This window comes from Scardinius erythrophthalmus (assembly GCF_964197995.2).
Source record: "Scardinius erythrophthalmus genome assembly, chromosome: 5".
In the NCBI taxonomy this organism is placed as follows: Eukaryota; Metazoa; Chordata; class Actinopteri; order Cypriniformes; family Leuciscidae; genus Scardinius; species Scardinius erythrophthalmus.
This window is the reverse complement of record NC_138225.1, coordinates 36,853,043-36,866,412: the sequence shown is the minus strand read 5'-3', so window position 1 is coordinate 36,866,412 and position 13,370 is coordinate 36,853,043. Positions and strand designations below refer to the sequence as shown.

Genomic DNA, 13,370 nt, shown 5'->3' with positions numbered 1-13,370 from the left:
GATGTAAGGTAAGAAATTCTTACATATTAGTTTGTTATTGTTGCATAAATTTCACATTGCAGTTGAACTGTTGCTAGATATATGGTGAATATTATAATATTTAGACCCGTGTTTACTGTTACTGTGTTTGTGGATATCTGCTCAAATGTAGATATGTATATGGTAACCATAATGTTTTATATTTGAGCGCGATCGCGTTTGAATGTATCACATTTTGGATCGCGATCGTGTTTGAATGCATCATATTTTGGATCGCGATCGCGTTTGAAAAGCACCAAACGGCTTCATGTTTTTACTATTATCTCATTTCATATCATCATAACGAATGGAAACATTCGAAGTAACATGATAATCAATATATTTTTCTCTAGCTTAGTTGTTACTGAAATATTTTGGAAGATTTACAGGCTGCTATAGGTAAATGTTATTATTATTTTACTTTATGCAGCACTGCACATAGCCTATGCCTACAAGGCACAACAAACCTGGTGTTCATTATATTACATATTGTTGGAAACATTTATGTGTGTGTGTGTGTGTGTGTGTGTGTATTCTGTGAATTTTAAAAAGCAATTTTAAGCAGAAAAATCTAAAATTTATTCAAAAAAAAGTGCAGGCCTTTCTCTTGATATCAGTATGTTCACTTTTTTTTTTTTTCAGGGCCCAGATGCCACTCCTGCTGACTTCAACATTCACATGAGTCTCTGTACATGAACATGGTAAAGTGAAAATCAAACACCTTGGAAATGAAAGGTATGTACAATGTTTTTAGGAATGGCACAAAAGTCTCTGTCTTTGGATAATTGTTTTCAATGAGTGTTTTTTTGTCATTTGTTGTGTATCTTTGGATTATGTTGTGTTGTAAATAAATCCCAAAAATCTAAAAGCCATTCTTTTTTAAATCTCCTCATTCTTTGTGCAAGGTTGCTCAGAATGATAGGGCCTGATAGCTCCTAATAGGGCCGTTAGGGGAGGGTCTTTGTCTTTCTCAGGTGTGAAAAGATGAGCTCCCGCATAAAGCTTTTTCACACAAAACACGTCGTAAAAATTTTAAATCAATATATTGTCTTATCTGAATGAGTAGTCAGGGTGATTTTCACATAGTTTTAGAGCAAATATTCTAGGCTACGTCATACAATTTTCAAAAGTCTTGTGAAGAAATAATCAGTATGGGTTTTATGACCTTATTTCAGTGAGAATTTTTTTTTTGTATTTTCACAAACCACGCATAAATGTCATTATCTCAAAACAACAAACTTTTACACACATGCTGCTGATATATTATTGTAGCAGAGTTTGTGCTGAATACAGTGTAATTAGACTTTAGCCATGAAAATGTCACAATTAACAGAAATAAGCACAAATGCCAGAGCATGTCAGAACACCTCCAGGGCCCAGAAAACAGCTCAGACCCCAGAGGGTTAAACAGGTCAGTGTGAAAAACCATAATGAAATCTCTCAAAGGAAGACGTGGACTGAAACACAAGTCCGTCAGCTCATTGGGGGAATTATGCGTTCGCAATAGGAATCAGTGTCCCCCTGTATTAGTAAGAAAAGAGACAATTGCCTTTTCATCAATGCATTAATAGGGGGCCACCCATGTGACTTTTTGGTCGACTCCGGAGCAGCCATTTCAATAACGGATCTGAACCTACCAACAACAGATGAAACTATGGAAGTTGAAGGAGTTGGAGGAGGCATCACAAAATTTTGCAAAAGTATACAAGTTCCTCTGCAAATATATGATGATGAAGTCTTATGGACATCTATCTGGGTGGGGCCGAATTCACAAGGAAGCCTTATTGGCATGGACATTCTTCCATTGTTGAACATGATCATATTCACTGACAGTCGTCAAATCGCTACAACAGCTGGCATAATACCACACGAAGATCGCACATGTAATCTAAGGTCTGTTGGTACAGCAAAACCAATCATCAGAGACTGGGAAAAAGACAGTATGTGGGGTCTTCTGTGCAGTTTATATCCAGATCTTTGGGCTAAACACAAATTGGATTGTGGCAAAGCCAACATTGATCCCATTGTTATTGAGGGACCAATACATGCACCTCATAAACAATACCTCATCCGACCTGAAGCAAGACAAGCTGTGGAAGAGATAGTGGCAGACTTGGAAGCTGAAGGAATCATCAAACAAATTTCATCTACCACTAATAGTCCTGTCTGGCCTGTCAAGAAATCAGATAACTCATGGCGATTAACCATCGATTACACAAGACTTAACAGTGTAAGGTCCCGATCACACCTGATGCGTTTTTTGCAGCGAGAGATGCCTTTTTTCAATTGGTTTCCTATGGCAGTGAGCGTTTTGCGCCCTGTTTATGCGCCTGCTGCGCCACACGTTTTACCGCCTTCTGTGCCTCGCGTTTTTGCAGTTGAAAAAAAAGCAACTCCAAGCGGAAGAAGCGCCCGACGTCATCGCGTTTTTTTCCACTGTCCAATCGAATGAATGGAGAGGCGGGCCTTCCGTTTTAGAGATGAAAGCTACAGTTGCTTTAATGCCCGGAGAGTGCGATGGAGGATAAACTTGTTGTGCTCTCGCGGGTTACCAGGAGCTTAACGACTTCACGAACCGTAACTACCACAATGTTAACAGAAAGTAAATAAAGTTAATAAAAGGCTGATTTGACGTTTACTTGACTGACAGGACAGCTGTTTCTGTGGTTGCCTAGCAACATAAAAAACGCAGCACACTGCTCGTTCTGTGTGATGGTTAAGTGCTGTGCACCTCGCGTTTTCGAACCTGAAAAACGCGTTAGGTGTGATCGGGGCCTAAAACCAAAATCGCATCCTATTGTGGCCAGTCCTGCCACCAATCTGAATGATATTCCAAGAAATGCAAGAATTTTTACGGTACTAGATGTACTGTCGGCTTTCTGGTCTATACCTATTGATGAAAGATCTCAAGAGAAATTGGCCTTCACAGTGGGTGCAAAACAGTATGTTTGGAACAGACTCCCACAAGGTATTAATCTTTCTCCTGTTTTGGACCAGTTCTTAGCAGAGCAAAAATCTGAAATTGAGAGTTCAGGAAGTGTTTGCCTCCAATATGTTGATGACTTGTTGATTGCAAGCCCAGATGAAAACAGTCATGTATTTGCTCTGAATGTTGTCCTACAAGCCCTTAGGAAAGGGGGATTTCAAAGTCAACCCCGACAAAGCACAGCTGGCCAAAACCAAGGTCATCTATTTGGGCCAAGAATTATCTGTGGAGGGAAGGAGAATGACAACAGAGCGTGTAGAGGCATTACGGCAACTTCCAAAACCTCTAACAGTTACAGGAATGCGGAAGGAGATGGGACTTTTCAACTATTGTCATCATTTTGTCAGCATCATTAGCCCTTTCATCGGCCTGTACAAGGGAGGAAAGCCTGGAGTGGAACAGATAAACTGGACACCAGAAGCTGAGGAAGCGTTTACTTCTATGAAAGAGAAACTGACTTCAGCCCCAGCCTTGGGTATCCTGATGGACGATTGCCATTTAATTTGTAGACCAGGGTGCGAGATGAGACCTACTCAGCAGTGCTGTGTTAAAAGCCAGGTGATCAGTACAGACCCGTCAGATACTTTTCTACAAAGATTCCTGTCACTATGATTGGTCAACCACAATGTATACAAGCCCTTGATGGTGCCACATGGGCAGTGGATGCTGTTGAAAATCTGATAGGAGCACGAACGATCATACTACACACTCCACACAGTATAGTGACGCTGTTGAACAAAACAAACATCAAGACCATAACTGATGCAAGGAGAGCAAGATGGGAAGCAACTTTGCTGAACAAGGATTTGAGAGTGGAAATCATCAGGGACACTTCTCATAACCCTGCAACAATGATGCTGGAACCACGTGAGGGAATACCACATGAGTGTGCAAAACAGGTAGAAGAAGAAAGTCTTGGTCCTGTTAATCCAATCCCTCTTGAAAAACCAGACAAAGAGTTATGGGTTGATGGATCCAGTTACTAAGTTGATGGAAAACGACATACTGGATGGGCTGTAGTGGAAGCTGATTGAACTGTTGTGAAGAAGAGAGCTCTTTCTGGGCAATTTTCAGCGCAAGTAGCTGAGCTCATAACACTTACAGAAGCTTTTGAACTATCGGAAGGAGATTAAGTCAACATCTATACAGATAGTCGTGCTTTTGGGGTGGTCCATGACTACCTGGCTCTGTGGAAAAGACGTGGACTTATCACTAGCAGTGGGAGCAAAATACAACATGCTTCCATAATTCGTTGCTTGATTACAGCATGCCAGCTGTGATCAAAGTAAAATCACATCAATCTGACAAATCCAAACAAAGTCAAGGAAACACGGCAGTAGATGCAGCAGCTAGAGAAGCACATAAATGTATACATAAGATGTATAAAATACATCAATTTTTTTTTTCTGGACTTATACGGTTGTTCGTCGCATGGACTCAACTGATACAAGTGTTTGCAGCGAAAGCAGCGAAAGCAGCGGCATGTACAGTTTCTCAAACGCGTCCTCATTAAATTTAATTTGAACACGCCTACGAGCGCACGAGCGATTGACATGCAAATGATCCATGCGGAGAAACGCAGACCTGTAAACGCCCTCATCACCTCAAAACAAAGAAGCAGAGACTTCGTAACTTACTCCTTACTGTGTTTTAAAGACGCGCCTGAGCTTACATTGGATTTAGGCTACCTCAGAAGAAGAAGAACGCGATTTAAAGACAAGAAAGATTTAAGGTAAGAATTTTTACATATTAGTTTGTTATTGTTGCATAAATGTCACATTGCAGTTGAACTGTTGCTAGATATATGGGGAATATTATAATATTTAGACCCGTGTTTACTGTTAAGCCTACTGTGTTTGTGGATATCTGGTCAAACGTAGATATGTATGGTAACCATAATGTTTTATATTTGAGCGCGATCGCGTTTGAATATATCAGATTTTGCAGCGCGATCGCGTTTGAATGTATCATTTGAAAATTTGAAAAGCAAAACGCACCAAACGGCTTCATGTTTTTACTATTATCTCATTTCATATCATCATAATGAATGGAAACATTTGAAGTAACATGATAATCAATATATTTTTCTCTAGCTTGGTTGTTACTGAAATATTTTGGAAGATTTATACTGCTATCTATTGTTATTATTATTTTACCCAGCACTGCGCATAGCCTATGCCTACAAGGCACAACAAATCTTGTGTTCATTATATTATATATTGTTGGAAACATTTGTGTGTGTGTGTGTGTGTGTGTGTATTTTGTGAACTTTAAAAAGCAATTTTAACCAGAAAAATCTAATATTTATTTCCAAAATCGTGCAAGCCTTTCTCTTGATATCAGTATGTTCACTTTTTTTTCAGGGCCCAGATGCCACTGAGTCCTGCCGACTTCAACATTCACATGAGTCTCTGGAACATGAACATGGTAAAGTGAAAATCAAACACCTTGGAAATTAAAGGTATGTACAATGTTTTTAGGAATGGCACAAAGGTCTGTCTTTGAAGTGTTTTTTTTTTGGCATTTGTTGTGTATCTTTGGGTTATGTTGTGTTGTAAATAAATCCAAACAATTTAAAAGCCATTCTTTTTTTAAATCTCCTCATTTACAGTTTTGTGCAAGGTTGCTCAGAATGACAGGGCTATTAGGAGCTATATTAGGATAGCTCCTAATAGGGCCGTTGGGGAGGTTCTTTGTCTTTCTCAGGTGAGAAAAACTTACATATTAATGAGGTGATCACACCTCCCGCATAAGGCTTTCTAACACAGAACATGTCGTAACATTTTTAAATCGATATATTGTCTTCTCTGAATGAGCAGTCAGGGTGATTTTCACATAGTTTTGCAGCAAATATTCTAGGCTACGTCATACAATTTTCAAAAGTCTTGTGAAGAAATAATCAGTATGGGTTTCATGGCCTTATTTCAGTGAGAATTTTTTTTTGTATTTTCACAAACCACGCATAAATGTCATTATCTCAAAACTACAAACTTTTACATACATGCTGTTGATATATTATTGTAGCAGAGTTTGTGTTGATATATTATTGTAGCAGAGTTTGTGCTGAATACAGTGTAATTAGACTTTAGCCATGAAAATGTCACAAGTAACAGAAATAACCAGAAATGTCAGAGCATGTCAGAACACCTCCAGGGCCCAGAAAACAGCTCAGACCTCAAAGGGTTAAAGGGGAGGGTGTAGGAACAGATAGATGGTATCATTGGTCATAAGTTATACCTTGCTTAGTGAATAACCATATGATAATGACGGCTTTTGGCCTGATAGAGCACTGTTCATCCATTAGCTTAAGATTGGGAAGAAAAAAGTGATGCTTAATTATTTCTCTGCTTCCATTTCAGGAATCTATGGAATCATATGGGGATTATGGGATTTGGTGCCACCTAATGATAAAGACCTTGATATATATCGTGAGGACATCTATGGTGGATGTAACTATTACCATCAATGTTACAAAAGCAGAGTAATTTGGCCTGTGAAAGATGGGGGGTATTCTGGTAGTGCTTGTTCAAAAGAACAATGTGAAGCTGTGGGGTTAGACCTCATAATGTCTACTAATGTGGAAATTAATTTCATTTTAAATCGTACTCACATGCTTACAATATGGGACTCATTGGCCCAAGGGTGTATTTATCGCAAACTGTTGCCATGTTAAGGGTTTCTGAGGGATACTTCCTCAGGAACAACAAGATTGAAGGGAAATTACGAGTATGGCATTCAGAAGATGAGAATAAATATTGTGAGACTGAGCTAGAAACTGGGGATATTGGAAGGTGTTTTTATCTTTCTGCGGAAAAGACAAACAAAGCTAAAACATGCCCAAATATAACTATTGCACCAGCTCATGGTATTTTGTTAGCAAAAGAAACCAAACCTTGATAAATGAAGCCCACATGGAGCGACAAAGCATTAATAATAACCTGAAATCCCTTCTTACTGTTTTTGATCAGTGTTATTGTGGTATAAGGAGTTGGTTGGAAAAAGAAGTTAAATATTATGCCTCTAGAGATCCTCTGAATAGTCAAAATCATAAACCTCGAAGTATATGGGGAGACATAGCGGGGGTATTTGGTTCTGTCAATTCAATTAGTAATACTGCTCAAATTAATCAACTAAGTGAGTACACTCAGTGGGTGGGAACAATGACTGGGAAAGGACTCACTAAGGCTCTTCAATGTTCTCTACATATTTTAGCAGTGGGTCAGCAGCTGCCAAGGAATTGGCAGATGCATAAACACAATCGTCTGATTTTGAGACGCATTGTGCGGCGTGTTTATTTTTAGCTTAGTATTTAAAGGATCAAATGGTTGAGGATATTCAAGTTATTCGAATGGGTCAAGTTCCTGAGCGAATAGTGGAATCTTTGTTATTGGTTTTCGGTAATCAACTTAATTTGACTACTGCTAAACATGTCCCATTAGTTAAAATCGCCATTAATGAAAATTTGTTGTCAGGTTCTGGAACATTACCTTTGACTATGATATAGCCTCAATATGGGAAGTGCAATATTATGACAGTTAGGTGATTCCAATCAATAGGTTTTAGACAAGGAAATTCAGTAATTAGATTAGGAAGGAATGGACATTGGGCTGAGGGTGAAACACCAATGATTTCTACCACAGGCTGTTGTGTTGAGGAACATGAGTGGGTAATTTGCTCATGCTCTACAATGTTTAGTCTATCTCTTAATGGTTCTGCAGTTTGGGAAGTAGTTATTTTAGATCAAGCCACAGGTGCATGGCAGGTGTCAGAAGCACAGTGGTATATATTACATGATGGAATAATTGAAAATATGATATACAGAGGGAAGTTGTGTCCAATTCCTTCTGATCCATTTTGCCTTGAGATTCTCTACCCTCTTCACTTGGGTGGAATTCATGTTCCACATGTTCAATTGATGCAGTTAGAGTCACAATGGTGGAGTAATAAATTAGTAGAAGAAAGGAATTATGAACTCTGTGAAATGGTTAGAATAGTTAAAAAGAGTGTTAAAGCAGCTCAAGAGGAGGGAATTCAAGCAATGGGTCATGTTATCGTAGCTAAATTGGTGTCTGAGAGAAAATTAACACAAATTCCAGGAAATCTATCATGGTCGGAATGGATAGTTTTGACTATGGTAGGAGTTTTTGTGTTTCTGTTAGCAATACAACTCATCATATGTGTTACTAGAAGGAAGAGTACCAAACCTGTAAAAATGGTTAATACTAACCAAATGGATAGAACCGAGAATGGGACATACAGAGTGAAATGGGATATTTTACACCTACTACACTACATACAAAACATAACCTCCCAAACAATGAACACCCGCTTACTGATTTTCAACCCCAAAGGATAGGATCCTTTAACATCAACGTTTATTTTAGTTTGTTGTTTTGGTCAGGAACTCGAGGAGTTAAGCACTTAACGAGTCGAGGCACTGGTGGAAGAGTTAATAGTTTTTATTTTCTTAGATGATTGGGGTTTATTTTAAATGCTTACACATATACGTTAAATGACACATAGTATGCAGGGACATAACATGGGTTGGAGTTATTTGTTTATTTTGTTTTTCTATCATATTTTCCTTTGGTCTGCTATCTGCTACAAATGTATACACCGTGGATAGTTTCTTAATATGGATAGTGGATTATACCATGTGTAAGCATGAGGTATACATTCCATTTTTAAACACAAGCAACATGTTTTTCTACCTTACAAGGAAGTTGAAAGTCTCTCAGTGGTGTATATAAGCTCAATCTTACTGTACTACAGCAGAGAAAACGGGAACACATAGACCTGGCACAAATACAACATATTCTCAAGTTTCTCTCCTACGCTGACGAATAAAGATTTTTCTTGGCAAGATAACTGGTGTCCGGTTCCGTGAATCAAATAATAAAGGGGAAAAAGGCTTAATTCCAAGTCTACAATGTGTTGCTAAGTGTTATGAATACTGTAAAACTTAAAATAATAGCCCGGGCTTTTATTTTCCCAAATCGCCTAACTGCATCGGCTTGTATTTGAGACAGGTGTCTATATGAGACAGGCCTTTAATTAACTGTTGAGATTAGCATGACAGTAGGAGGTTACCATATCTGTGTTTGTGTTTAACTAATCAGATAATGTCAGAATTAGCTATATTTCCGTATGTCTAAAGGGGGTCGCACACCAGACGAGAAGCGCAGCGCCACGTCTTTAAAATTCGAACACATTATTCTCTATTCTCTAGTGTACATTGTCTCAAATCGTCGTTAATGTATATACTGACTTCACCCTGTGCTGCAATATACATTCAGTTTTACATTTATTTACAGAAATCAGCTGCTTGAATGAAAATTGCTGATGTTATCAGATTATCAGGTGATATTCTCAATTCATTCAGTTAACGGACACTCTGAGGTAAAGTGAATTCACACTGCAGACTAAGCAACGATTGTATTTAATTGTACAGTACAATCATAACATAGAACAGACATGATCTTAATTCCATAATATCCTTAAACAAAACTATATTGCTGGCCATAAACTGACAAAGTGCGCATCTGGTTTGCGATACCTCGAGTTGTCATAGACGCGATGTGGCGCTGCACTTCTCGTACGGTGTGCGACCCCCTTTAGATTATTGGCAGCATTAAAAAACGAAACGATGTGACAGCCTTGGGCTGAACAATACAAGTTACCGGTAATATCCATCGAGCCTATGAACTAGTTGCCAGAAACACATCAACAAGAAAGAATGAAGGCTACCCTGTAAAACAACTGCAATCATGTGATAAAAAAGGACCCTATATTCATCACTATCATCATCACCGCAATCCTCAACTACAAGTTCATTGGCGAATTCCTCCTCCTCGTCGCTCTCCTCCACTTCACCCTCTCCGGCCTCCGCTAACTCTGCCTGCCTTGCTTGCGCTAACAGCTCCCGCCCAGATGCGCAGGGCTCTCTTGCGTGCGTTATCTGCTCCATAGAACTGGCTTAAACAGACGATCTGACGGGTTTTAGAAGATTAAATACAACCCGAAACTAAAAAACAGACCGGGCCTCTATTTGAGACCGGCCTTTATTTATCCAAACCTGTAGCCACACCAGGCGTGTAAAAGAGACAGGCGTCTATTTGGGACTCGGCTATTATTTGAAGTTTTACGGTAAGCAACTGAGGCTAACACTATGTAGACCGAATGCAAGCATTTTGCTAATAATAAGCCCATCTAACATATGGCACCGGTCGCATTTTTAAAAAATGTTTGAGGCCTCTTACACCGGACACATGAAAGTAAATATTACAAATTGGTGCATGATGATGCTGTATAGTATTGAAGCGTCCATTGTAGCTCGCTGCATTGCAATGCCCAGTTTGCTCTGATGTGTCCATGACCCTTTAATCTTTGATGGTCTAAATGCAGCGAATTTTGGCTTGCACTTCTGTAACCAAAGCTGAATGTCTTTTCCCATGTAACAAATTGTATCATGCATATGAATTGCTATGAATGAAAACTGACAAATAACAAACATTACAGAAATGAAAAAAACTTTATTATTACAAAATAAATATCAGCGATTTTTTTTATATATATCAGGAGTTACGTGAAATATTCTTAATACCTTAAGGCACTGACTGGTGGTGTAGGATCCCAGCCACTCTGGAGAGCTTTAGAGCCGGTGAGCACCAGTGAGGCTTTAAATGCCTTTAATAAGACTGCTACAAAGAGCCCTTTCTTTAGCTCAACATTGGTTTCCCACAGTCTAGCCCTCAGGGGCCTCTCTAAAGGGCAATCTCATAGGCCAGGGCAGGTATCTCACACACAAAACATCTAGACTTCCACCAAGAGAAGTCTCTTTGAATCACTGACTAACTGATATCTCATTGTCTCACTCTTTCTTCCACTCTTGATTACAATCTTACTGAGCAAAAAGTAATTTCTACAAGGTACTTACCCTGATGACAAACTATCAGTTTGTAACAAAGAAAGACTTCAATGAGATTAAATAAATTGAGGAAAACTTTTTCACAAAATAAAATCAAGCCTTAACAACAACAACAAAAATGTATTGTAATGTGAACTAATAATTTCATTAAAGATTTTAAATACATTTAAATATATGCAACAAGAAATATGGAAATAACTTTTTTTTAACCCCCTGAGGTCGGCGGTATCGCCGGCGATACCAGCTCGTTTTTTTTTTAGCAGTGTAAAAGAAACTCATAAATACTCGGTTGACTTTGATTTTCCATTGGAGTTTCATACATCAATCGATTCTGTTAAATGTGTATTATTTTTGTGTATACTCACAATAAAAATTTACATGGAAATTGAACAAGCAGCAAAAATCTATTTTTGAGTGCAGGGCAGGCCATTGGAAATGCAAAGTTGATCTTGGTTTTATACAAACATATGGTGAATTGGGGTTTAATTGGAACTAGCCTTCCTCGACCATAAATAAAAGAACGCACCTCAGTTCAAAGACTCCCTCCCCACCGCCCCACCTCAATAATGAATGGCATAGTTAGGCATAATATGTTTGCAATATTTAAATCAGATGCATTTCTAAAATGCTAATTTACTTTACAATGTTGTTACCCCTTCTAACACCTGACAAAAAGAACATGTTGTTCCAGTGTCCTTGAGTAACAATTAGAGTGTGATTGAAACTGGAGCATGGTAGTGTGGCCGATGGTGAAACTGCCAGTGTGAGTCACGCCAAACGCCAATTTCATTACCTTTTAATGCAACTTTGGCAAACAAAATTACTTAATGTAACATGCAGGGAAATATTAGGTTGACTTGGATGAAGTAAAAACATATAGATATCCTATGCTTGGGCTAGGCAACAGAGACATGAGAAAATAAGTGAAGGATTTTAACAGGCTTACCCTTGGCCCTCTCTTTCCTGGTAATCCTGGATTGCCAGGAGGTCCTGGAGGTCCCTGAAAGAGAAGGAGGGAGGGAAATCGTGACAAAAAGGGTCATTTAGTGTTAAATATCTACCTGCTGACATTAAATGAACCCTCAAACAAGGCAGTAATCACCCTATTGGATGGAGGCAGTGACAAGCAACTGAGAATTTTTAGTTGACGTAACACATTGCTGCAAATATAAATGTAGCCTACTGTAAAAATACAAAAGTTCATTTTATTTTCGTGTACTACATTGTTGACTTTTCCAAGTAAATTTTTACCTACTCTCTGTATTTACACAGACAAAACTGATATTCGTGTACAGAATAGAAAGCAGTTAGAGTCAACAAAAAAGTAGAAAACAAAAACAAAAAAACATGAAATGGGGATATAAAAAATATTTTCATGGTGAAAAAGCATCTAAACATTTTGAGCAGTGTGGCTCACATGGTGACCAAGACTTTTTATTTTGGTGGCATTGGCCAATTTACTGACACAATAACTAGGTTTTGAAACATGAATTAAATGTTTTGGGTGAGTTACAAAGTTTTGCAGAGATGCCATAGAGTTCTATTGTTCCAGCAGCAAACGGTTGTGACAACTGAACTTACAGTTTAGAGAATGTTAAGGCTGCTTCGAAAAATGTGCCAAAGCGATTGAGAAAAACTGCTAAATGTTTTAGGTTGAAAACAGGCATAGAACAGAGAGGACTTTTTTTTTTTAAAACGTCTAAACTGAAGTTATTTGAAAAATAAATCAAAATTGGACTGCTGTTGTTTTCAATAAACAGTCCATACTGCTGCACTTTCTGGCTCGTTTTACTGGCAAATGACTGGTTTCAGTCATAGGCGCCCTTGTTAATTTTGTACATCATCTAGCTTTAAATCAATTACACACATGAATCAACTGAGCTTGCATTTAAGAGGTCAGTGTTTTCCTTTTACTTAGTCAAGGGAGATAAAAAAAGAGCACATACAGGTCTGATATTATGATCCAGCAATTCATGTGCATCTGGCTCGTTGAGAATGTAGAGAACACGAGAGTAAACTTTATGAAAGTAGACTTTCATACTTAATTACATATAAGGAGTAAGATTTTGAGTAAATAATTAGTTTCTGTACTTAAGTATCTTTTTGGCTACTTTTTTATTTTATTAGTATCAAAAATATTAGCAACTTTTACTCTCTACTTGACAACATTTTTAAATAAGTACTCCAATACATTTGAGATGAGTAATGCAGTTACTCGTTACATTTAGCATGGCACCTAACTTTTTCTGCAGCAGTTTATTTCTGCTACAAAAGAAGTGATTTCACAATCTACAGGGCATTGAAGGTACTATATCTTTACTCTTTACTCATCCAAATTAGTTAACAAGGCTATACATTATGTGAATGTGAGTATTAGCAGGTAGTTGTGAATAGCAGGTGCTTCATATATGAGATGAGGACATGAATGCAGCCAGTGCT

The 13,370-nt window shown here is 38.2% G+C and overlaps 1 protein-coding gene across 3 annotated transcripts in view; it reads right to left on the bottom strand.

Moving 5' to 3' along the window:
- The window catches only part of col27a1b (collagen, type XXVII, alpha 1b), a 114,897-nt gene that overhangs the window by 83,422 nt on the left and 18,105 nt on the right, over window positions 1-13,370 (bottom strand). For all 3 annotated transcript variants that reach the window (XR_014030138.1, XM_081364640.1, XM_081364641.1), the window contains exon 4: window positions 11,878-11,931. Coding sequence is in view for 2 of the 3 variants with exons in the window: in XM_081364640.1 (XP_081220766.1) it covers window positions 11,878-11,931 (54 nt within the window). In the remaining variant the exon portion in view is untranslated. The remainder of the gene's footprint in view (window positions 1-11,877; window positions 11,932-13,370) is intronic.